Consider the following 27,697-nt stretch of genomic DNA (forward strand, 5'->3'; position numbering starts at 1 on the left):
ATAGAGTCTCAGGAAACACATTCCAGTTTGCTTTCTTGAAAATGCATAATCTTGTGAATTGAACTGTTAGGCGCCACAATAATCTGACATACGCTATACCTAAGTTGAGTATTTTTAAATGTTTGTATTATGCTCTTGCCACATTGTGAAGCTGTTTCTTCATTGGTGAAAATAAGATTAGGATTGTATCCTTGCCTTCATCGTCCACTGTTGGAAGTGGTTTAATATCATGGATTTAGCTTAAGTTGCTGGATTCAGACCACTGTATTACTCCTCATATCTCCAGAAACTATTATGACTATTAAAAGTTCCTGCCATTAACAAGGTTGTTTGATTGTGAATGTTAGATGGTTCCTTAAAGATGAAGAGTGCACTGGGTGGTTTGTATACTGTGGTGACTACAAATTTGTTTAATTCAATGCTCAAGATTTCTGTATCATCTGCCTCAGTGAATGCTGTAAGAAGCACCAATAAGTCATTTTTAACGAATATTGCTCTGCCATACTGTTCAGTAACAAGATTCTTGCCTTGTATCTTAGATCTTCTTTGTTTTGTGTCCCTATGGGTCTCCTGGAAACTTAAGATGTCAATCACACTTGTATTCTTGACATTGGTTTTGAAGGAGTTCCTCTTTGGGTTTGGATAGGTATTCTGTATTTACATGTATGAAGTTCAAAGTCAGTCATGAAACTTTCGGATGAAGACTGATAATCATTGCAACTGTGTCTGGATTTGAAATGATCAGCCACCAGGTGATTTGCGGCCACCTGACGTTGCACAGGGTATGTTCTATTGCTTTCTTGTTCCATTAAGCGATCTTCAGGGCAGCATTAATAGTTGATACCAAGTATTTTGTGTTCTAAAAGTTGCAATTATTTTTGTATTATTTATTACATTCTTACTGATTTTATTGAGTAATATTAAAGTTTGTTTACATTTAAGTAAATTAATAAACTAATAATAATGTTTCCATAATGAATCTTGCACTTTGCAGTCAGATTCTAATTCCTGAGAGATGAAAACTGTGTGTCAGAGTGGGATCTGAATCTGAAAACTTACCTTTCACATAACGATTTTTACAATTTGAGACATCTACATAAGTAGGAGAGATGTGCTGATTGAATTGAAACTGTGAGGTTAGGTTGTGAATTACATTAATTTAGCTCTTTCGATAAGAGTGTTGACCATGAAAGGTAAAGTTATAGGTTTGAGTTCTGCTCCAGCACACAGTTTTAACCTGTCAGGAAGTTTCAGTACTATGCTGTTTAATATATTTTAATGGGACATGGTATATAGATTCTCATCAATACACTTGCTTTTGTTTTAGTTAAGTCTGGTGTCACTCTTACTTTTTGCTTTTTGTTACTGGTTTCATTAGCTGACCTAAAATTTAGATGAAGGAAGGATTTACAATATTTCAATGAACAATGAATTGTGAATGAAATAAGGTTTCACATATCTCTCTCAAAAATGCATGCTCTTGAAAACTCCATTAATAAATATGTGCAGATAATAATGCCAGAATGAAAAGACAAGGTTAATAGCTATATTGGAAAGTGGACAACTGTCTTGTTAAGATTATATATCTCTCCAAGTTCATTTTAGGGTAAAGAGTTGTATTGATCCGTAATTGATATTGTTTGTAAATTAAGTGTGAGATGTTGAATTCAGTATGTTTGCATAAGGAGCAGACAAGCACACTTCAAGTGGCCTCTGGGTGGTAAATATTACTCTGAAATATTTTTAGATGTGCAATAATACTGAAGAGGTAGGGATGAGATTAACAGGTTGCACAATCATATTGAGTATATCAAACACGTTTGAAATGTATTGTGTAGGCTGGAAATACTGTGCCACCTGTGGATAATATTGACGAATCCTTCGAAGTCTCTCACGCGATACCGACTCTAGATAACTTTGTGTTTGTGATCACTGTTGTTGTGTTGAAACTGAGTTTAAAACAAAAGATGAAAGAGTGTCGTTATTAGACTGCATCGAAATATATGTATCGTTGCCGGCGTTGTGGGACTGTAGGGCAAATGAGTACAAAAATGGGAACTTTAAGAATGAATGATTTGTGTAGCAACTGCAGCTGACACCTTTTGATCCAGCCACGTACCACACAGCGGAGTTCTGTACGCTGCCGCCCTGCCAAGACGCCTGGAAATCAAATGCAGCACATCACACTTGCAGCAGCAGTATTAGCTAGCACCACGTCAGCTGAATACGACGCTCCTGCGTTGGCACTAGCTCGCCTCCGCAAGCCATGCCACATTATCGCGATTTATTGGCATTCTTCCACCGGGGAGCTTTATAGGACGCTGCCCAGACACTAGCTAGTTGGTAGATATCGGAAGTTCACAGCTTCATTCAGAACTTGACTGCGCAAGCAATCTCACAATCAGTGTTCCATTGGTCGGAGCGCAGTGCACACTACTGGGAAGGTAAAGTCTCACATTCCATTTCCAAACTGCCGAGTTATCCAGAGTCAATGAATCATGCCCATGTATAGGCATTTCTTGGTTAAGTCAATACTACCTTGCCATGATGGACAGTGTACATAACTCAGTGGCAGCGTTAGCATAACGGCGTGGCTTATATGTTAAAGAAGCTTCCATTGTGTTTGGTATCAACCTTTACCAGCGCAGGCCGGTGGATTAGTTAAATTACTTTGGTAGCTGTGTTCTGTTGTACTTTCTGAGGTACTGTATACCAAAGTTATATTGTTATTTTGGTTGCCCTAGAGTCCCACAGTGCCAGAAACGATACTTACACCTCCAACAATTGGATTCAACAGTTACGCCGAGGTAAAAGCTTGTTTTCAGTAATGCTCTCATCTCAACATAAATGATGAGGGTAAACTTTTTAGTGACGACTGTTTTGGTTTTGGAACTTCATTCCCTGTGCCTTTGTGCTCATCCAGCTAACTTTCCTGCTGCTGTTTGTGTGTCCTCTGTGTGGGGTTTTTTCTGTGTGTCTGCTCTACAGTCAGGCATAGACCAATTTTTGGCTGGTTTCTTTGGCTTACTTGCATTTGTGCATCCCTTTGTAGGTTCTGCGGAATTTTAGCTAGTTGTTTTCACTACTTGTCGCTTCTGAGTTACATGTGGTTATTGCATCTTTCATGCTTTCCAATTCTTTGTTAACTCAATGTTCTCTGAGAGACATTGCTTTGTTTACAATACCTGCCATTTACTATTTGCTCTTAGATCAGAGTGCTTGGCTCAACATTTGTGTATGCACAGTTTTTGCTCTATTGCATTCCACGATTATATACCATAGTATTACTCCTTTTGCCTATTTCCTGTCTAGAGATGTTGTTGGTGTTGTTGTCTTCAGTCCTGAGACTGGTTTTGATGCAGCTCTCCATGCTACTCTATCCTGTGCAAGCTTCTTCATCTCCCAGTACCTACTGCAACCTACATCCTTCTGAATCTGTTTAGTGTATTCATCTCTTGGTCTCCCTCTACGATTTTTACCCTCCACGCTGCCCTCCAATACCAAATTGGCGATCCCTTGATGCCTCAGAACGTGTCCTACCAACCAATCCCTTCTTCTGGTCAAGTTGTGCCACAAACTTCTCTTCTCCCCAATCCTATACAATACTTCCTCATTAGTTATGTGCACTACCCATCTAATCTTCAGCATTCTTCTGTAGCACAACATTTCGAAAGCTTCTATTCTCTTCTTGTCCAAACTATTTATCGTCCATGTTACACTTCCATACATGGCTACACTCCATACAAATACTTTCAGAAATAACTTCCTGACACTTAAATCTATACTCGATGTTAACAAATTTCTCTTCTTCAGAAACACTTTCCTTGCCATTGCCAGTCTACATTTTATATCCTCTCTACTTCGACCATCATCAGTTATTTTGCTCCCCAAATAGCAAAACTCCGTTACTACTTTAAGTGTCTCATTTCCTAATCTAATTCCCTCAGCATCACCCAACTTAATTCGACTTCATTCCATTATTCTCGTTTGCTTTTGTTGATGTTCATCTTATATCCTCCTTTCAAGACACTGTCCATTCCGTTCAACTGCTCTTCCAAGTCCTTTGCTGTCTCTGACAGAATTACAATGTCATCGGCGAACCTCAAAGTTTTTATTTCTTCTCCATGGATTTTAATACCTACTCCAAATTTTTCTTTTGTTTCCTTTACTGCTTGCTCAATATACAGATTGAATAACTTGGGGGAGAGGCTGCAACTCTGTCTTACTCCCTTTCCAACCACTGCTTCCCTTTCATGTCCCTCGACTCTTATAACTGCCATCTGGTTTCTGTACAAATTGTAAATAGCCTTTCGCTCCCTGTATTTTAACCCTGCCATCTTTAGAATTTGAAAGAGAGTATTCCAGTCAACATTGTCAAAAGCTTTCTCTAACTCTACAAATGCTTTCTTCTAAGATAAGTCGCAAGGTCAGTATTGCCTCACGTGTTCCAGTATTTCTATGGATTCCAAACTGATCTTCCCCGAGGTCGGCTTCTACTAGTTTTTCCATTCGTCTGTAAAGAATTCGGGTTAGTATTTTGCAGCTGTGGGTTATTAAACTGATTGTTCGGTAATTTTCATATCTGTCAACACCTGCTTTCTTTGGGATTTTAATTATTATATTCTTCTTGAAGTCTGAGGGTATTTCTCCTGTTTCATACATCTTGCTCACCAGATGGTACAGCTTTGTCAGGACTGGCTCTCCCAAGGCTGTCAGTAGTTCCAATGGAATGTTATCTACTCCGGGGGCCTTGTTTCGACTCAGGTCTTTCAGTGCTCTGTCAAACTCTTTACGCAGTATCGTATCTCCCATTTCATCTTCATTTACATCCTCTTCCATTTCCATAATACTGTCCTGAAGTACATCGCCCTTGTATAGAGCCTCTATATACTCCTTCCACCTTTCTGCTTTCCCTTCTTTGCTTAGAACTGGGCTTCCATCTGAGCTCTTGATATTCATACAAGTGGTTCACTTTTCTCCAAAGGTCTCTTTCATTTTCCTGTAGGCAGTATCTATCTTACCCATAGTGAGATAAGCCTCTACAGCCTTACATTTGTCCTCCAGCCATCCATGCTTAGCCATTTGGCATTTCCTGTCGATCTCATTTTTGAGACGTTTGTAATCCTTTTTGCCTGCTTCATTTACAGCATTTTTATATTTTCTCCTTTCAGCAATTAAATTCAATGTTTCTTCTCTTACCCAAGGATTTCTACTAGCCCTCGTCTTTTTACCTACTTGATCCTCTGCTGTCTTCACTACTTCATCCCTCAAAGCTACCCATTCTTCTTCTACTGTATTTCTTTCCCCCATTTCTGCCAATTGTTCCCTTATGCTCTCCCTAAAACTCTGTATAACCTCTGGTTTAGTCAGTTTATCCAGGTCCCATCTCCTTAAATTCCCACCTTTTTGCAGTTTCTTCAGTTTTAATCTACAGTTCATAACCAATAGATTGTGGTCAGAGTCCACATCTGCCCCTGGAAATGTCTTACAATTTAAAACCTGGTTCCTAAATCTCTATCTTACCATTATATAATCTATCTGATACCTTTTAGTATCTCCAGGCATCTTCCATGTATACAACCTCCTTTCATGATTCTGAAACCAAGTGTTGGCTATGATTAAGTTGTGCTCTGTGCAAAATTCTACCAGGCGGCTTCCTCTTTCATTCCTTAGCCCCAATACATATTCACCTACTATGTTTCCTTCTCTCCCTTTTCCTACACTCGAATTCCAGTCACCCATGACTATTAAATTTTCGTCTCCCTTCACTACCTGAATAATTTCTTTTATTTCATCATACATTTCTTCAATTTCTTCGTCATCTGCAGAGCTAGTTGGCATATAAACTTGTACTACTGTAGTAGGTGTGGGCTTCGTATCTATCTTGGCCACAATAATGCGTTCACTATGCTGTTTGTAGTAGCTTACCCGCATTCCTATTTTCCTATTCATTATTAAACCTACTCCTGTTTTACTCCTATTTGATTTTGTGTTTATAACCCTGTAGTCACCTGACCAGAAGTCTTGTTCCTCCTGCCACCGAACTTCACTAATTCCCACTATATCTAACTTTAACCTATCCATTTACCTTTTTAAATTTTCTAACCTGCCTGCCCGATTAAAGGACCTGACATTCCACGCTCCGATCCATAGAACGCCAGTTTTCTTTCTCCTGATAAGGGCATCCTCTTGAGTAGTCCGCGCCCGGAGATCCGAATGGGGGACTATTTTACCTCCGGAATATTTTACCCAAGAGGACGCCATCATCATTTAATCATACAGTAAAGCTGCATGCCCTCGGGAAAAATTATGGCCGTAGTTTCCCCTTGCTTTCAGCCATTCGCAGTACCAACACAGCGAGGCCGTTTTGGTTATTGTTACAAGGCCAGATCAGTCAATCATCCAGACTGTTGCCCTTGCAACTACTGAAAAGGCTGCTGCCCCTCTTCAGGAACCACACGTTTGTCTGGCCTTTCAACAGATACCCCTCTATTGTGGTTGTACCTACGGTATGGCTCTCTGTATCGCTGAGGCACGCAAGCCTCCCCACCAACGACAAGGTCCATGGTTCATGGGGGGGGGGGGTCTAGAGATAGTGTTCATTATATAACTTGTTATGGTGTTTTGCTGGGTTAGAGACTTGCGCTGTTAAGTGTGCTCTTTCCGCTTCTGTTGCCTTAATGTAAATATTGCCAACTCTTTTGTATGGGTGATGATTTAACTCTGTGTGTACATTTGTTGCATTTTAGTGGGCCACTTGGACGTGGATTACCACATGTGCTATAGCTACTCCTTTTTGTTCTGGAGATAACTGTCTGTGGCGAAACAATGTCAAATTAAACGGTTCATCACAGGTAGCTGATGATGGTGTGACAACAGTTAACTTTGATATTGTGTATTTACATAGACAGTCTGTGCAACTGTTTTTGGACATGCCTTTGTAGGTTTTGGACGTTATATGACTGAGTAGCTGTACAGGAAGACCACTGTTGGCAAAGTGACTAGTATCGTTTGCTCATTTGTCATGACTGATCCAGTGCCACAAGTATTATGAATGCTTGAGCAATCACAGAGGCGCATATCTTTACTCGTTTGGTTCAATGTGTATCCCATCAACTGTGGAACATGCCGTTCCAGATTCTGCTTCCAGCCTGGCTCTTGTAGTATGCTTCTGTGCTTCTTTTCTGGCAGCTCACCCACCTTGTCTCTTCCTCAGCCCTGCCATGGAAGACATGGAGACCATCTCCTCTGGAGTACCATGACACCTTAAGAGTCATGACCCACCTTGCTCAAGTGTGGCTGACACACTTCCTCTAGGCTCTTACAGCATGCCTCTTAGCTTCTTGTCTGGGAAGCTCACCCAGCCTGGCTCTTCCTTGGCCTTGGCATGGTAGTCATGTAGTCGTTATCCTCTGGAATATAACAACACCTTAAGAATCATGGCTCCAGGTCCTTAAGTTCCCTGTTATTTCTGTTCTGTTCTCCTCTGGTAGCTCAGCATCCTGCACTGCCTGTTTGGCTCCAGCACCTCCACAGGTCCTAGCACCTCCATAGCCCCTGGCACCTCCACTGGACCCAGCACCTCCATTGGCCCTGGTGTCTACACAGAGCCTGGGGCTTCCTCTGGTTGTGGTGCCTTCACTGGCCTGGCACCTCCATCAGTCTCAGCACCTCCAGCAGTTGCAGTGCCTACTAGTGCTCCAATGCCTTCTTGGGCTCCATAGCCACCTTGGACTCCAGAATCTCCTCAGACTTGAGTTCTTCCTACAGCTCCAGCATCTCCTACAGCTGCCTATGGCCGCCACTCAGCCATGTCTTGACAGCCCTGCTTCCTCTCCCAGGCTTTTTTCCTTCAGAGTGTAGTACATTCACTTCATACACTTGGTTTCTCTTTCAACAAGTACCTTTCCAGCCCACAAAGTGTTTTCTTTTGGATCCTGCTCTGTGCCCCACCGGCCTCGTCACTGGTTCTCAATATCTCCGGTCATGTTGTCTTCTGCGACATGCAGGGTCTCCCGTTCCCCACAGAGGCCTGACTCTTCCTTTCAGGGTACCTTGCATGGGACTTCGGTTGGTCTTTCTTGGCGTTCCTGTTCTCTGATTGTGGAAATTTCGCCACTTTCCAGGCCCTGCCAGGTAACACTGGCTTCGGCAGGCACTGTTGCCGTTTTCTACAATAAGACCTTATGTGGTTCTTGTTTTTCAAGTTTGCTGCTTCCCAATGGTGCCAGCATCTCCCTCCTGAGGAATGGAGAATGCTGTATACTGTGCAGGCACCTATGGCATAGCCATTGACTACATGACAAGATGCCTCCACCACCTCCTCTGTGGGTAACAGGGATGCAGTAACTATGGCAAACACATTCAGATCAAACCAACAGCCATACAGCAGAGTGTCATAGCTTGCCACCCTGCCAAGGCACAACAACTCAACTGCAGCATGTCACACCTGTAGCAGCTGTTGTGGTATCTGATGGTGCCACAGCCACCAAATACAGCACTATCTTGCCTCCATGAGCCTCGTGACATCACGGTTTCCAGGTATTGTTATGCTGAATGGCTTTATAGGACACCACCCTACCGCTTGCCAGTCAGTTGAAATTGGGAGTTCATAACTACGATTCTCTGGTCTAGGAGCTGATCATGCAAGCGGATCTACAATCAGAGTCCCATTCTTGGAGTGCAGTGAGCACCAGTCAGAGCAAACCACATCGAAAGCACCATGTCTTCGCGAGTGCTTCAACCATGGACTATGATCATGTACAGACGTTTCCTGCCTATGTCAGTGAATATATTGAGGTGTGGCTTTCGCCAAATTATAGTGAAAATGGTGGAGGTACAGACTGCTCTGCAGAGCTATAAACATTTACTTTTACAGTATATGATAAGAAAAAATTACAAATGGACCCAAAGTAATAAACGTAAAAAAAAAACTAAAAAATTATTTCGTGAATGATGTGATGTTCATTTCATATACAGGATTGGCAGCTAAACAGGGCACTCCAGATATGTCCATAATGAATACATGCACTCTAAAACAAAAAAAGAGACACCACAAAGAAATTATCCAAATGGCACGGAAATCAGTAGATGTGATGTTGATGTACAGATGAAAAAATAATCACAATATTATAAAAATTGGACAATTTATTCAAGAGAAAGAGCTTTAAAAATTGAGCAAGTCAGTAATGCGGTGGCGCACCCCTGGCCTTATGGAAGCAGTTATTCGGCTTGGCACTGATAAATAGGGTTATTGGATCTCTTCCTGAGGGACATCCTACCAAATTCTGTCCATTTGGCGCGCTAGGTCATCAAAATCCACAACTGGTTGCAGGGCCCTGCCCATAATACTCCAAACGTTCTCAACTGGGAAAGATTCAGTGACGTTGCTGCCCAAGTTAGGGTTTGGCAAGCACTGGGACAAGCAGTAATAAACTCTCGCCACGTGCAGGTGAACATTATCTTGCTGAAACGTAATCCCACTATCGTTTGCCATGAAGAGTAACAAATTGGGGCATAGAATAACGACGATGTACAGCTGGGCTGTAAAGATGACATGGATGACAACCAAAGGGGTCCTGCTATGGGAAGTAATATCACCCCAGATCATCACTCCTGGTTGTCAGGCCATATGGCGAGCGACAGTCAGGTTGGTGTGCCACTGGTGTCTGAGGCGTGTCCTCACACGTCTTTGCTTGTCATTAGGGCTCATTTCGAAGCAGGGTTAATCACTGAAGAGAGTTGTACCCCAGTTAATGAGGTGCTACAGGGAAAAATATTTTGTTCCATACGAAAATAACACAGTTGGAGTCATAATTCGTCACTATAAACGATAAAAATTACTTGCGAACCTCAGGAAATTTGGCGTATTGTCATGTAAAACTTGACGAGAATCGCACCTTGATGTATTCCTTCTGGATGTATTTGGGATGGTCTACCTTGGGTGCCTCACTCTGTGTATGTAGGATTAAGAAAGTTTAATATTCAACGAGATGATAGAAATGCTTATTTACAGCTCTTCTTCAGATGATTTCTAAGATAAATTCCTTTAAATATCTGTTGACATTAAGAAATGTCTTATTTTGTTTTTTTATTTTTATGCTTTAATTATTTTTAGTAGTCAGATTCAAACTCATCATGTTTTATAATACACTGTCAACAGTTCACAGTAAATTACGAAAGTTTACAATATAAGTTTGAGAGAGTGCAGTAAACTTGTAAGAAAATAAATTTCAAACAGTTTATAATAAAACTTCATGAAGTTCACTATCAATTTCACGGTGCTTATGTACTTGCAGGAGAATATATTGCTTTTTCTGTCTTAAGTGTGACGTTAAGCCCTAGTATTCCTTCCTTCTGTCTGAAGTGTACCTGTATATTCTTTTATTAGGGCTGCAGTGTTATGGTGGGGCAAAACAGTCCATCTTATGTACGTTCCATTCTTCTATATAATTATTTCTTTAATCAACGATCTGAACAGAAATGTGCTGGCTTTCATTCCTTGACAAATAATACACCTGTTAAGAAACATAATATTGAGATGTAGTATCCCATTTATGACAGTATATGGAGGACCTCCATCACACTGGAGATATATTACTTTCATGTGGCCACCAGACGTTATTCTAATTGTTTAACTAATGTACTTGCGTTTTCCAAAACCAGCAGCCAAATATTTTCTGAAAGGTAGAAAATTCACACTACCTGCAATGAAACTAATGTATGGGAAACTTATTTTGTCTTGGTAAGCATTTGGAGTAAACATATATTTATATGAACTTCTTTTTGCTCTGAATGACCATTAGGTCATGTCTACGAATGTATAGATTTCAATTTTGGAACGTCCTGTGAGTAAGGTTTTGTAGGAAAGTAAACTAGGTAAATTCTCTTCAACTTCACTTGTACCAAAAATGTGAAGTAATGATACACATATTGTTAATCAGTGCTTAGTTAACTGACAGATAGATAAGATATAAATCTTGTTATGATTATTGATCCTTTTACAGAGGAGAGATATTTCACTATATCTGTTGATCCTATTTAGATTTGGGTAGTAACAGGGAAATACTGGACATGCCATGTTGATGGTCTGCAGGACTACAAAGAAGCTGAGGAACAGGGCCTATTGATGTGCAAACTAAATGGTGAGCAGCTGTTGCACCTAGTAACAGGACATCAGTTGGGAGACAGTGACACGGAGTGGGAGTGTCGAGAGGCAGTTTCTACAGCACTACTGCTGTTGGCCATAGGACATGGCCGCATGACATGCCAAGTGCTGCACCAGCCTTTCCTACAACATGCACTGAGTGTTCAGCTCCTCTGGCCTTCTGCACACCTTGATCGGAGGCGCTGGACCATCGCCGCTCTGTCTCTCGCTGCCTGCTTCATTGACAGCTGCAGACTCAGGTAAACCATTGAAACAGAACGGTTGTAGAACATAACACACTACACTAATGTTTGTGATAACTGTTAACACCAAGATGCATACTTATGACTGACGTGAGCTCTGTATCACATATGACTCTGTCCATTCCTCTTGAATGAGAGTCCACAGATAATTAACAGTGAGTGGCAGAGAACTGTCATGAACAAGCTGCAAATCTGCAATACTTCTGATATGTTCAGTGGGTGACATATCAGCAGAAACCGTAGTACCCATTGGTATTCAGTGAAAATTTAACCTCCTTTCTGTGGGTATTCAAATATGCCTGCTGAAACATTTGAAGTTCCAGAAAAGGGGTTTTGTGCCTCGAGGTCTACATCTTCAGTTCAGAGACTGAGCACAGATGAGGACTGAATAACGAAGTTGAGGAATCCAGCCCTAACTTTCGTAAGGAACTAATCCAGCATTTAATGATATAACCATAGGAAACCTATTGTAGACAGCCAAAAAGGGCAACTGTCCTGTTGTGATCTCTCATGCTTCTGAGTGTTCTGTTGAATACAGTCAGTCGTCGAAATATTTTGCATAAATGCAAACAACAACTCAACATAACGCTAGGAAGCAAACTACTAATTGTCCTATTAGTGGAAAATCCAAGTACGTCATTTGTGCTAAGTATAGAATCCAAAATGACTGAAATGAGGATAATGGCCCAGCCTAGATGGTTGCCAGGTCACTTCTGCTAAGTTTAGAATCCGGTTCTAAGTTTAAAATCGCAAGCATTTAAAAAATCCGTGCCCCTACTTTAAAGTGATGGAAAGCCGACAAGTGCAACCTACACAGTTGTTAGAACTATACCACTTCTCCTTATTTGAAAACTGTGCAGATCAGTGATGCAACCTGCATGGTTGTAAAACAGTTGTCATTACTGAGTGTAGTAGGACAGGAATGGGAGAAGTGCGCACTTGAGTTTTACGTGTTCAAACATTGGAACTCGTGCTAAGCCAGTGCACTCACAAAACGTCCAAAGACTTCACCCACCTACTACTAAGAGACAAGCTGGTGCTGCCCTCTCCAGACAGGTGGATGCACGATGACTAGCTACACACAGCCGCAATCCCCATACAGCATGTCAAGAGATGTCGCCAGGGTAGATGACATACATTAAGAGTTTGTGTGCACTGCACCACACCAATACAGTGATGGGCTACTTAGCTAGGCAGTGATAGATTTCATGCATCTTGACCACTCAGGAACTCTGTGTGGGAAGGCTGTAAGCATATGGCAGCAGCTGGCACATCGTGTGGCATCATCGGTATGCCCCACTGGCTCGGCACTTCTCTTGTATCATCCTACTTTCACCATTGTTAGGCTTGTTGCAGCAGAGTAATGCCACTTCACGCTGTTAGGAATATGGGCAGATGTGTGTCATGCAACTGAACAATGTGGGCAGCGCAACCCACCAGTTGGTGCACTTTAAGACTACACAGCTTTGCTCTTAACTCTGTTTAGAAGTGGACAGTTTGTAGACTCTTAGACATCTGAATTGTGATGCTATTAACATTCCACTGATTAACCTATCAAAGTTTATTTCTACACTCACACACAAACATACACACACACACACACACACACACACACACACACACACACACACACACACACACTGTCTCACTCACTCACCAAAAACAGCAAATTTCAGATGAAACTTTGACATAGTAATCGCATAGGACCTGCAACAACAACAAATGTTTTTTGATAGTTGCATTGTTTTATATATGACATCATCATTCTGTATGTAGCATCAATTTTCCTTGTGTGTCACAAGCCACTCATAGGTGTCTAGAGGTTTATGGTATCAAATATTTACCATATTCATGTCTGATTACAATTCATCAGCTATGGTATTCTTCCATCAATCTGACAGAATGGCTGGGCAACAGCATCTACTGCCTTCAGGGCTCTTGAATGTATACAGGTAGTTTGATTTCACACAGTCATTATTTATGGAATGGGTGTGGATATTCAGTCTCCTTGAAGGGTCATGATACAGGAGCATAAACCATGTTCCAAAATCCCACAGTGATTGATGTTAGCAGTATATTATACAGTTGTCTGTATCAGTGCTGCAACATTTCATAAAAATGGGAATGACTGCTTAACAGCGTCTAGATCAACCTGCTGCACACAATATTGTGTCTATTCTGTATGACACAAGCCCTTGGTATGTGACACCAAGTGCTTACGAAATTCCTGTCGGAATCTGGTTAGGAAGTACCGATTTTTTCATTCTCACAAAAAGCGCTGTAAACGGGAAGATTTGGATAATGGATCGTTAGTGAAGCGTATTTGCTGGAGAGCAACGTATATATGAAAACAGGAGTAAACCTAAGGGAGATGAAACTCCAACGAAGTAGTCACAGAGGGAAACACGCTTATGAAACTTCATACCATAGAGTCAAATTATATTTCTATCTTGATGTGGTAGTAGTAGTAGATTCATACCCTGATATACTAGAATCTCAACTAGCTGTACTGAAATGACCACACAGTATTTAATGGATAACAGTATAAGTCTTTAACCAGCACTTCGATGACTGTTCTTGAAAACGTGAATGATTGTTTAATAGCATGTCAGTATGCAATACAGTACCGATTCTGTGTTACACAAGATGAAATATTGGTGTTAAGCCACTGCTGATGACATTATTATGTCTTGAATTGAGCGGAATACGTAAAATCATACATCATGTAATGTGTAATATTTTTCAATAACAGCTGTATTTTGTAAAGGTAAATAGTAATTCATTGATGGAATAGCTAGCGAATAGATGTCATATCTCACCAAAAGAATGTGAAAAGTTGTACTCAGTAATTCAAGCATACAGTCCAGGGACATAATTCTGACTGGAAAGAAATGACATATGGGGTTTCCCAAGGTTCCATCTTAGGTCCACTACTGTTCCTCATATATGTAAACCGCCTTCCATCTAGTATGCAACAAGCAGAATAAGCTCTTTTTGCGGATGACACATGGTATTGTAATCAATTCATCCATACTGACAGAAATAGAAGAAATGGTAAACAAAATTCTTAAAAATGTCATTGAATGGCTTTCTGCAAATGGTCTCACCCTCTACTTTAAAAATAGACAGTATATACAGTTCTGCACGTCTAGAGGTACTACGCTAATGATAGGTGTAATACTTGGTGAGCAAATAATGAACAGGGTGGAAACTTCAAAATTCTTAGAGGTACATATTAATGTGAATTTAAACAGGAAATAACACTTTTTGGAACCTCTAAAACAACTTAGTTTAGCCACATTTGCGCTTAGAATCGTTTCTAATCTTGGGGACAGACAAATCAGTAAGATGGAATATTTTGCGTATTTTCGTTCAATAATGGCATACAGAATAATGTTCTGGGGTAACTCATGTTTAAGAAATGAAGTATTCATTGCGCAAAAACAGGCCATAAGAATTATGTGTGGTGTTCACCTACAATCATATTGTAGACATTTGTTTAAGGAGTTGGCCATTCTGACTGCTGCGTCAGAGTATATTTATTTCCTTGTGAAGTTTGTCCACTACAGTTCAAAACGATCAATGTGATACATAATTACAATATCAGAAGGAAAAAATGACATTAATTACTCTGTATTATGGATGTCTTCAGCACAGAAAGGGATACACAGTGCTGCAACAAAAACTTTTCATCACTTACCTGATATAAATGGCTGACAGACAGCAAAGTAAAATTTGATAACAAACTGAAAAGTTTCTCCTTGACAGCTCCTTCTATTCCATAGAACCAAGACATAGAAATATTCAGAATGTAAATGTATCTACAAATTAATTTGCAAAGCGAATGTAAAATGACTTGTTCCACATCATTATGATCTATTGCACAAAATGATAGATAGAAAATGTAACTAAGTAATCAAAACGATGTAAAAGAAATGATATTGTACAGATACCACATACATACAGGAAATCAGTCAATTTTCCTTCGAAATAAACGAATTTTGCTTCGAAATCGTTGAATTTCATGTTGAAATCACTGAATATTATAGATGAGTCGGCGAATTATGAGATCAATCAATTTTTGCATTGAAATCAACGAATTCTGTGTCGAAATCATTGAATTATGTGTTTAAATGATTTAAGTTTATACTGAAATAATTAATTACTGTGTCTAAATCAATGAATTTTATACTTAAATTAATTGAATCAGTACAGCAAAGAACCTTATGTTGTTAATTCACTTTTCTGGTCTGCAAATGACACCTGACAGCAACATGTCATGGAATATTACCATCTAAGTGTTTTTGCTTCGCTGTGTTTTACATTGGAAGTATGTCATAATACATTTTCATAGGATTTCTTGCAAATACATCTAGGATTGAAAAGGAAGAGTTGCATCAATCTTGTGGAGACACATCTGTAAGTGTCATATAGATGTCATATGTTTCTACAGGATTTCTGAATAATTTATCATGAATGAAGATGTAGTTCCTTCAACAAGGTGCTCATGTGGTAAGTCTTTTCACTTGCCAAGGTTGTAGATGGTCTTGATAGTGAGGACCTGTTGTTACAGCTTCAAAGACATTCTACATGTTAGCAAATAAAGTATACAAGTGAAGCAGTGTTATAGTGGATTTTTCCAGGTTTCCAGAGTTATTTGGCATTGCATGTTTACATAATTCATATAAATTGCGAATGCACAGCTGATATCTGATAGGGCCCCAGATGTATTCAGAGCAGAGCAGATGGATGTGATAGCTACCACATCAGTGTGAATGTTCCTGAAACCACTGTAGCCTAATTTGAACCTTACACCATGACCAATTATAGAGGTGCTCTAACAAGAAGTCTTTTGTTAGTAATATGCAAGTCTGCTATGCTATGGAACAGTACAATATACTTGACTGTAGTTAGACTTTGACATTTTTCTGACAGTCCGCAAACTTACGAAATTATTCGAGGTGATGGAGAGTCTGATTTATGGAAGACACTCCAAAATGTTTGGGATTAAGTTCAGACTTTGAATATTTTAAGTGAAGTAGGATACAATGGTTACTACATACGACTTTACCCCTTAACATGGTACAGTACAAATGCAGAAAAGTTCCCCATATTACAACACAACAGTAACAAATAGCACTCATGCTAGTGAAATTGTAACAAACTTCCCAATGTTTCAGCGAAATTGGTAAGAATGTGCTCCTGTTGCAAAAAAGTGAAATATGATCAAAATGCCTTATTTTACAGCAAAACGTATATTGTATTACCTTGCATCACACTACCTTGTTAAGCAAAATTTGCTGAATGCCTGCGAGCTGTAAGATTCAGTGAGCTTTGTAGGGCAGACCACAGACCCAGCCTGACAGGTCAGTACAAGTTCTTTGTCACTCACATGCCAATCATGCTGATATGGGGGCTATTAATAGATGCAACATCATAGCTCTGACAAGTGCTCGGTGCAGTTATGAAAGCCCTATGTTGTCACAGTCAAAGATGTCACAGATGGCTTAAGAATCTAAGATGGCGATCCAGGATGGCTGATCTAGGGATAAGAATGCAGCCTACCAAGTTACCAGTCCAAAATAGTTGTTCCAAATTCTGTGATGTTGCAGTTGCCTTTTCCTACTACTCTTCTGCAGAGTCCAAGTTTACCAGCCATCAGATGGACTCACCACTCATTCTCTGCGCACCATAGTGAAAGGTTGATCATCTTCAGAAAGCCCCATCAGAGTTGAACTGCCTCCAGACCGAAAAAAAACTTGCACAGTCGATTGCAAGTATTCACCCATTCCACTCTCTCATGTTTATTCATTATGGTGTGTATGTATATATTTCCATGGGTTCCATTTATTTTCCATCAGCACAGCAGGTACCTGACATACACAATGCAATATATTTGCACAGCAGTGGAAATCAAGTCAGCGTGGAGATACGCTCTCTGGTGCAGCTTCCAGTACATTAGCGTGCAGATATGTCAATATGCTTAACTGCTTCCTGACTCCAGTGTCCATTATATCCAATGTCTGCACCAATCTTTCAGCTACCATCATTGATTAGTGCAGCCAACATGTTGGAGTGAATATCAAGTCAGCACACAGTACTGTTTCCACACTTTCGAGTTTCCCCTATCCTCAATATCTACCCTATTCGTTGAGCTATAGCTAACATGTTCCAAAATGCTGCTGTTCAACATTACTTAGGATCAAAAAATTTAAATATCTACCTAGCATAACGATCAGTATGTCAGTGATGCAAAGCTTGTGTGGACTTACCATTTTGGGTTTGTGATCTGCGCTACAACTCTCACGTATTATGTTACAATTTTTGCTGTGAAGTGAAGCATTTTGATCATATTTAACTGTAACAGAAGCACGCTATTACAATTTTTACTGTAACATGGGGCAGTTTCTTGCACTTTCACTAGTATGGGTGTTATTTGTTACAATTTTTTTGTAATGTGGAGAAATTTTCTACAGTTGTACTGTACCATGTAGATCTGGGGGGTTAAGTGTTACGCAGTCTCCATTGTACAGTGCACAATTGTTCAATTTCTCACCATATTCCCACTTTATATAAAATATTCAGAGCCTGAAGTTCGTTCAAGACATTTCAGAGTAACTTCCATAAATCAGACTCTACATGACCTCTAATAACTGTATAAGATTGAGAACTATCAAAAAGTCTTTCTATAGTCAAGTATATTATAGTGCTCACAACATAGGAGATATAGAATTTCCCCATGTGTGCACATGTGGCCATTTCACATCTCATTTCACAACACTCACTATTGTGATCATCTACAACCCTGACTGGTAAAAGACATCTTGCGAAAGTGTGCATGGTCTAAGGCTCAAATCATACAACAATGCTTTTGGCAGCATTCACATTTAACCTCTCCTTGCTCTTTTTTGACTTCAATAATCAAAGCAATAAAGAAATTATCAAGATAGGCATTGTATAAACAATGTTCCCATTTGTGTGATAATTAGAAAGTTATTATGAGCAAGTGGAAGCTAAACGATGTTAATTACTTACTTTTGTACTCATTGATGCAGAAATTATTGTATGACTGTTTGTCTAAATCGACAAGTCTGTTTCTGCAAGACAACTGCGTTATTGCTTGCATACATATGTGTGTCAAAATAATACAATGCTCCAGGTTATTTTATTTCACATCAGCTTTTAATGAACATCAAATCTTTCACTGCAAAACTCTCAGAATATTTGTTTACAATTTAATAAAGTGATTTAAAAAACGAATTTACAATCCAGCACCTCATGTCTGCTTCCATCTTGCCACCATTACTTACATGGCGTTTCCAACTAAATACTTGTTTGTTATTCCAGCGATATACAAAAATTCACGTACAAAAATATGCATATACTGTCGATATAATAGATTTTTCTTTGCCAAAGAGATACAGTCGGGGATGGTTCAAGACTATTTTTGCTCACTAGCGGCTTATCATGTGGAACCCCATCTGCCTTTTCCTCCCATATTCTTTCATCCATGTCAATTTTCACTATTAATTGTGATACACACTGTATACAGATTTTACACTTTGATGCCCCTGGCTTCTCTTCCAGCTTGGTATCCTGACCAAACACTATCCTAATTTTGATATGTCCTGCACACAAATCTTACAGTTAAGGCCCCTCTCTCGGCTTGGCACTCCAAGTGGCAGCTTGAGTTGCATGGTCCTTAAACAGACCCGGTTTGCAGACTTAATATTTGACTAACAAAGGCATCTGCCTTCTCAGTATTATCTTCCTGAGAATCATTGTAGAATACAATAAATAATTTATTAACAATGTATTGTAAGAGTTAATACTTTAATCTGTGTTTTTCATGTACTTTGATACTTCACGAAAAACGTGATGTGTTTAGCAGTTCCATTACAATGTTGATGTGTTGGCTATCAAATTCATCTGATCTGAATACATCTGGGCCCCACTGTACATCCGCTTTGCATCCAAAATTTACGGGAATTAAGTAAACATGCACTGCCAAAAACCTCCGCAAATATGGAAGACTCACTGTAACACTGCTCCACTAGTGTGTTTGATCTGACAACATATTAAGCCGTCTTGTGGAGTGTAGTGTAAGCTGTAACTGTAGGCCCTCACTAGCATTACCGTTCTCCTTTGTGGGTGAAAGCGCCTTGTTGAAGAAACCACAGCTGTGTTCATCATAAATTATTTAGAAATCCTGTAGATACAGCCACTTCTGCTTATCTTAAATGATACACCTCTAAAGCACCATGGGACATTGCCTGTCTGACTTCTGGAAGTATGTTTCTTGATGTATTGGATGGCAGGTTTTTGGGCACTAGATATGATTTCAGGGAGTGTTCCCTTGTTATCTAAAGATAATTCCCTGTTTTACTAGGAGGAGCTATGAGGTTGGAAAGATCAATTTAGGAATTGAAATTGTATTGTGTAGGGAAGGGATGATGACCACAGCTGGACAGGTTGGGATAGGGGCTCTAGCTCTTCTCAGGTCTTTTCTGTAGTGCGAATTTCGCTGGGAACTAGATGAAGCACTCCATCTCGCACAGGATGGCTGCTGCTTCATTGCCCTATGCTTATAGTGAGAGGAACTTAGTTCTTGTGTCGAGTGCTTTGAGCAGACCTATGATGTCTTTCATCTCCTCTTCTCTCTTTGGGAAGAGTTGTCATGACGTTTGAGTGGGCGTTTCTATAATCGCCAGCCCTGTCTGAACTTCTGGCCCTGAGGTCTGCAGCATCTCAGTTCTCAATCGCTGCCCTAAGGTCTCATGTGTCTTATGTATCGCTGCAGGCAACACAATAGTGAGTGGATGCTCGATCTGTGTTTCTGCCTCAACACGCATTTGCATGGCGGTCACCGTCTCTTGGGCTGTTGCAGCATGTTTTGCAGCTGCAAACATCTTGGTGGTGGGAACGAAGTTTTTCGTGACGGCACGTACATGTAAAACATTCTCGGTATTCTTGGCGTGTCAATTCATGATAAAATCTCGAGCTTTTGACAATTACCTCCATCGTTATCGCCAGGAGCTGACTGTCTTCACTGCTGCTGTGGTAGCCTTATTTATAGCCCGTGGACGGCTTCTGATTGGTCGGCGATTACGTACTGCTGTCGCAGACGATGTCATTGTGTGCGCCAGTGGCGCCACCGTTTCCGATGGAACGTAAACCTTGGAAGGAACGTCTCTGATGCTTCTCTGCATCAAGCGCGCGTTTCCATGCACAGCTCAGATGGTATCCGCTATCGCGGTTAAAGTTATTGTGGCTCATTCTTATTTCAACAGCCTCCTTAATAACAGAATCCCAGTACGTGGAGGAATGGGACAGAATTTTTGTTTCATCGAACAAAATTTTGGTTGTTCTTGAAGCTGTGCTTTACAATTGCCGATTTCTCCAGTTCTCTATTTTTAATATGGCGTTGGTGTTCTGCACAGCGGTTGGAAACGCCACGAGTCGTCTGACCTATATAATTACTTCCACACTCACAGGGTATATTATAAACTCCAGGGACCCTGCGGCCGAGATTGTCCTTAACAGGGCGCATTATCTCCTTAATTTTCTTAGGAGGACGAAAAATCGATCTTATACCTCGTCTGCGCAGGACTGTTCCTATTTTGCTGGAAATCGCGCCACAAAAAGGAAGAACCGCAATCGGTGTTTCATCCTGTGAGTGTGCACCATTTTCACGTTTCCTTTTTTGGAAAACGCTGCCTTTATATCGCGTGCACCATAGCCATTCTTTCGGAACACGTACCTCAGATGGTTAATCTCGGACCGTAAGTGGTCCTCGTCAGAAACAGGTGTTGCTCTATATATCAACTTGTTCGAAACGGCTCTCTTCTGAGCAGGATGATGGAAACTCTGTGCATTCAGGTATAAATCGGTATGCGTCGGCTTACAGTATACAGAGTGGCCAAGACGCCTGTCCACCTGTCATTCTATAAAAACGTCTAAGAAAGGCAGTCTCCCTTCCTTCTCCATCTTGATAGCGAACTGGATGTTCGAATGTATGCTGTTCATATGTTCCATGCATTGTTCGAGAGCTTTAGTGCCGTGTGAGCCGATCACAAATGTATCGCCAACGTAACGATAAAATAAGGATGGACGGAGTGGAGCCCATTTTAATGCACGTTCTTCAAAATTCTCCATAAAAAAGTTAACCACTGATGGAGACAACGGAGAGCCCATCGCCATGCCGTCCGTCATTTCATAAAATTTGTTATCATACAATAAGTAGGTGGTCGTCATCACGTGCCGGAACAACTTCATAGTTTCGGTAGGAAAAAGATCCGCCACCATTGTCAAAGTGTCCTCCACAGGAACTTGTGTGAACAGCTACACCACATCGAGGCTGACTAAAATGTCATTTGGACCAACTCTAATCTGTTTGATTGTCTCAATGAACATCTGACAGTTTTTGATGTGATGTTCACACCGGCCAACTATAGGAATCATCAACTTTGTTAGGTATTTGGCTAGTTTACAAGTAGGAGAAAAAATTGCACTGGCAATAGGTCTCATAGGAACCTTATCCTTGTGGATCATCGGTAGTCCGTAGAAACAGGCGGCCTAGGAGCTCGGACTCTGAGATTTCTTGTAACATCATCTGACAGCCCGGAATTCTGCAGTAACTTCATGGTATTTCTGCTGTACGTCAAAGTTGGGTCCCGTTTAAGATATTTATACGTACTGTCCTCCAACAGTGATGTCATTTTACTATGATATTCGGTAGTATTAAGGATCACGGTGGAATTTCCTTTGTCAGCTGGTAATATGACAAGATCTCCATCATTCCGAAGTAAATGGAGCCCCTCCCTCTCCAGCCGGCTGCGGTGGTCTCGCGGTTCTAGGCGCTCAGTCTGGAGCCGCGCAGCTGCTACGGTCGCAGGTTCGACTCCTGCCTCGGACATGGATGTGTGTGATGTTCTTAGGTTAGTTAGGTTTAAGTAGTTCTACGTTCTAGGGGACTGCTGACCTAATATGTTAAGTCCCATAGTGCTCAGAGCTATTTTTTGATCCTCCCTCTCCACTCTACTGATATTAGACCTGGGAGGCTTAACTGAGGCCAAAACGTGACTGGTAACAAGTCTCACTTCGTCGGCGTTGTCTTGTGCAAGATGCCGCACCGCCTGTTCTACTCCACTAATAAGATCCACGATGGGTATAGTACGTGGTGTAGGAGCAAAATTCAAACCTTTATTAAGGGCCGAGACGGCTCCTTCGTCCAGGTTCTTGCCCGACAGGTTGACGACAGTACATGCTGTTTCGTACAATGACTCTGATCTTTGCATAGCTGCAAGACGCTCAAATTTCTTTACTTGTCTAGTTTATATATTGCCAAGATGAGCTCTTTGATGAGCAGCTGTAGTCATATCGACCCACTCCCAGTCAATTGGCGAGATAACTGTAGATAACAAAAGATAGCAACTATATAAATTTCGTGCATTAAGATCCAGTTCGTAACTTGTGTGTCGTAGCCTATCTCTGACGATCGCCTGGCTTGTCTTCTGTAATATATTCTTCATTCCAGCCGACTTGATATGATGTTTAACCACAGCAAACTTAGGCACAATCTCCTTATCGCGAGAGCGTTGCAGAAATGCTGAATTATCCGCAACTGTGCATATTTGATGCGCAGCTTCTCCAGTTGACGAATCTGGCGTGTGATGTCCTCCCCATAGAGGAAAGTAATATGGGAACGAAGTTTTTCGCGATGGCACTTATATGTAAAACATTCTCGGTATTCTTGCCGTGTCGGATCCGGATAAAATCTCGAGCTTTCGACGATTACCTCCATCGTCTTCGTCAGGCGCTGACTGTCTTCACTGCTGCTGTGGTAGCCTTATTTATAGCCCGTGGACGGCATCTGATTGGTTGGCCATTACTTACTGCTGTCGCAGACGATGTCACTGCGTGCGCCGGTAGCGCCACCGCTTCCGATGGAACGTAAACCTTGCAAGGAACGTCTCTGATGCTTCTCTGCATCAAGCGCTCGTTTCCAGGCTGTTGAAATAAGAATGAACCAAAATAACTTGCTCTCTGAAACATCGATATATCGTATTCCTGATATTTTTAGAAAATATCAACAGTCCTAGCAGAACCTCGACCACGTCGTGAACGATACATCATAGCAAACATACCGAATGGTATGGTTTTCTTTTCCGACCTGTGTCTGCATTACCTGCATTACATCCCTAAGTGTCTGCATTACCTGTCTAAATATGTAGCTCCCCAGGACCATCACACCGAACCTATGCACTGATACTAGAGGCTATGTAGTTGCATGTAATTTTATGTTAGTGCAGTAGACAAAATATTCGTGTAAGATTAGCGAGCGTTGCCCGACGGCTGCGGATGCGGAGCTGCTTGGGCACACTTTTGGGACCTGAAGTGCAGATTCAGATCCTGTCTTTTTGTTTCATCTGTAGAGAGCCTAATTACAATTACACTTGCTTAATATCTAGGAAGAACAGAAACTAAGCACAACTGCCTGCATAAAGTCAGGACAGCTTATAAAACTAACAATAAGTCATTCTCTTGGTAACGCAGAAACAGGAGAAGAAAGCAAAACTAAGGTTTGGGTTCGCGATTAGATAGTTCAGAAACAATGTAGTGGTTGCCGTCGTGAGGAACTTAGACATGTTTCCACTCTGGCACACCTTTAATCTAGCACAAATTTTCCTTTTCCAGTGACGCATTTGGAGTGAGAAAAGTGTGTATGTGTTTTTGCAGGGCCGCTCGCCGCTATCTGTGTGCCGCGGGCTACATGCTGCAACAGGAAATCAACAGCAAAAACAATGCTCTGCCTGACGTTAGCTGGTGAGTCTGTACTATAGCCAAGGCTGCGTAAGATGATACCTGATAGCTAGTAGCACTGTTGCCAACATACGACTGTGAATCGCTAGTGGCTGCAAAATCATGTTACGCGACTGGTTGATGTAGCCCTGTGAAGCTGCAACGCTCAGCGTGCCGCACATGTCAGGAATCAACTTACGCCGACTCACTACAGCTAATTAATGTACCCTGTAATACACATATACTAACAAAACGAATATATTACTCGACAAAGCGAACTGTAGATTTGCCGTTGTGGGAAATGTCTTCATACAGTATATATTCTTTTGGCGACATGGATACATGCTTTATTAGGCAGCAAAAAACACATACCAACCTTGCGAAAGGGTCACAGCTTTTGTCACATAGAACAGAAACCGAAACGGGACCACACTGTGATTCAGGTCGAAAAAAATCGATTTTCGGTTTTCATCATATTTCGATAGATTAAGATTTTATTTAAGTATTCTGACAAGGATTTTGCTGAAAATTTTGTTTCGAGCATTTAAAGACCATTTTCCTAACGCGTGTGTTTATGAGCCACGCCCACTTTTCTGTCATCCACTTTTCTGCATATATTTTAGATCTTTATATCCCCTTCATTGCACATTAGCGATTTTTTTTACCCCCGAGTGTGTTGGCTATCCTTGGAGTGCAACGGTCGTTATTCTTTTGTTTCTGCTGTTTGTGAACAACACACTTTCAAACACGCGGTTAGTTTTGTTCAAGTGTGATTGCGAGTAGTTGTTATACGTACGTTTGCAGTGCTTGTTTACAAATATACTCACCTCTTTCACAGCTATTTATATAGAAGCTCCTGCAAGTTAAGCCTATACCTAACGTCCTCTACTGATGATAAGCCATGTCATGGATTGTGTCCACCAGGAAAAATTCGTGGAGCAAATACAATAGGGCTCAGGCAAATGGAGAATCTTATTATCATCAACATTCTCTTCCTGCTGCTGTTATTACAGTAATTAAACCTATTTTCAGAGACTTACCTGATACTGATCTTCTAAGGAAATGTGTGCATGGGCAGACATAGAACCCAAATGAATGTTTCAACAGCATAATTTGGAACCGCCTTCCTAAAACTGTATTTGTAGGCATGCATACAATGAAACTAGGGGTTCATGATGTTGTTATTACATATGGTTGTGGCAATATTGGAAAGTGATGGATACTGAAAAACCTAGGAATTAATCCTGGTGAAAATATGATCACTGGGCTGCAACATTGTGATAAAATGAGAATAGCCGATGCAGACAGGTCTGCATCTAATATGGCCAAGAAAGCAAGACAAACATCCAGGAAGGTGAAAAAGAAGGGCCATAACATGCAACAGGACAGTTTTAATTACCTGTAAGTAACAATTTCAAAAGTTTTTTCTTTAAAGTCGATTTCCCACAAACTAAAATTTTCAGTACATATGCCCCATTATATATTATCATAGATAAATGAATGAAATTTTCAGAGACTTTGCATAACATAAAAAGCTGCCTTTGGTACTACATTCATTGATATTCCTCCATTACGAAATTCACAAAAAAATATTTTCTGTAGAAAAACTTAATATTTTTGTTAATAAATTTAAAAAAGTATTTCTTAAAACTATAAAATGGATAAAGTAGATTTAAGTACAGTTGATTCTATTCGCATCATGTAACATACAGCAAAAATATTAAGGTCCTGCATCAAATAGTTTTTTCAGAAATGGGTCAAATACTTGCCTAAATTAACATGGGTTAGGTAGGCAGGGTGTGGTCCCCTTAATGGATAGCAAGAGGAAAAAACAAACAAACAGAAAACATGGTTCAGTCCAAGGGATTTGGTTTCAGATGGTGCTGGAATAAACAAGTCATCTTGCATGTGAACTTCAATAAGGCATAACACATGAAAATTTTACGAACAAGTGAGGCATCAAAATTTAAGCAGGCAGTGGTTCATAACAGACAGTACGTGTATTCGTACAAATCACATGGATGCTGTGAATAACTATTGTTAAATTGTGCGCCAGTCGGTGCTTAATTATTATGCTGTGCAGGTCATTGGCATTTAGACTTGTAGCATGTTGCAGTGCTCAACTGGAGTGTGTGCATAAGCTATCACAGGGGCCATCAGTATTGTCTTATATTTGTTTCCCCATCATGAAGTTGGTAAAGTAGTAAATTGAATTTGACGCACTTCCACAAACCATTTTCTACAGCCCACTCCATTAGCAGCGTTCTACATCAACAGATGGCAGCACTGTATAAGTTTATAAAATGGCCGACGCTGACGTGCCTCCTTCGCGTGCGTCCTTTGATTAAATTTCTTACTGCAGAAAGTAAAAGGCCGAATCACATACATGAAAGACTGAAGTAGGTCTACAGAAAAGGTACTGTGAAGTCAACACCGTAATACGATGAGCTCGTCGCCATAGAGAAGATGCAGAGCGGACACAACTGTCTAATGCACTCGCAGAGCGGCTAGCCCGCAACTAGCTGTCACGACTTCCTACAACATCCAGGGTGTGTACCAAATCATCTGTGGCGACCGCCGGGTGACAAGAAATGAATTGTGTCGTCAGTTATCCATCGGAAAACCCAATGTGATGGCCATTGTAGAAAAACTGGGCTACTCCAAGATATTTGCACATTTGGTAGATACTGAAAACGTTGACTGACCAGAATAAACAGGCAAGGAAAACAACATCACATCCTAATATTGGACAAACAGACGACCATCTGTTACGCTCACGCAGATTATCTCATTGGGAGCACCACTTTGAGGGTCTGGAGACTCTGAAAATTCAATGTGCCAGTAGCTGAGGAAGTAAGACCATGAGTTTTACCGCCTGGGTAGGCCTATACATGCTTTTGTTTCAAGGTGAAAAAAAAAAGACTGTGGACTACTGCGTTGATTATACTGAAAAATTAAGAATTAATCGTAAATGTTGTATCTGTTATCCTATGCATATGACATTTACTTTTTTGCGAAATACTACTGATAATGATTGGTTAGTTTGGGGAAGGAGACCAGACAGCGTGGTCATCGGTCTCATCGGATTAGGGAAGGATGGGGAAGGAAGTCAGCCGTGCCCTTTCAGAGGAACCATCCCGGCATTTGCCTAGAGTGATTTAGGGAAATCACGGAAAACCTAAATCAGGATGGCCGGACGCGGGATTGAACCGGCGTCCTCCTGAATGCGAGTCCAGTGTCTAACCACTGCGCCACCTCGCTAGGTACACTGATAATGATACTACCTACACTTCTTGTTTCTTAAGTATACACAGGATATTGCTGTCACCCTTGCCAGGCCTTCAGTTCACTTTGCCAGGTAATAACTGCTCGCATTATTAAGGAAACATTTTTCATGGCACGGCCATTACATGACTGTTTTTCGATTTTGAACTGTGTCTTAATGCTCACCGATAACCTACGAACTTCTAAACAAATCTGAGCTTCA

At 40.8% G+C, this 27,697-nt stretch overlaps 1 protein-coding gene across 1 annotated transcript in view; it reads left to right on the forward strand.

Annotated features, from left to right (window-relative positions):
* LOC126365860 (uncharacterized) overlaps window positions 1-27,697 on the forward strand; it is a 226,585-nt gene that overhangs the window by 35,892 nt on the left and 162,996 nt on the right. Inside the window, exons 2-3 of the mRNA XM_050008526.1 lie at window positions 11,096-11,406; window positions 24,148-24,234. Of these exons, the coding sequence (XP_049864483.1) occupies window positions 11,096-11,406; window positions 24,148-24,234 (398 nt within the window). The remainder of the gene's footprint in view (window positions 1-11,095; window positions 11,407-24,147; window positions 24,235-27,697) is intronic.

Source organism: Schistocerca gregaria, chromosome 4, assembly GCF_023897955.1.
Source record: "Schistocerca gregaria isolate iqSchGreg1 chromosome 4, iqSchGreg1.2, whole genome shotgun sequence".
Lineage (NCBI taxonomy): Eukaryota > Metazoa > Arthropoda > Insecta > Orthoptera > Acrididae > Schistocerca > Schistocerca gregaria.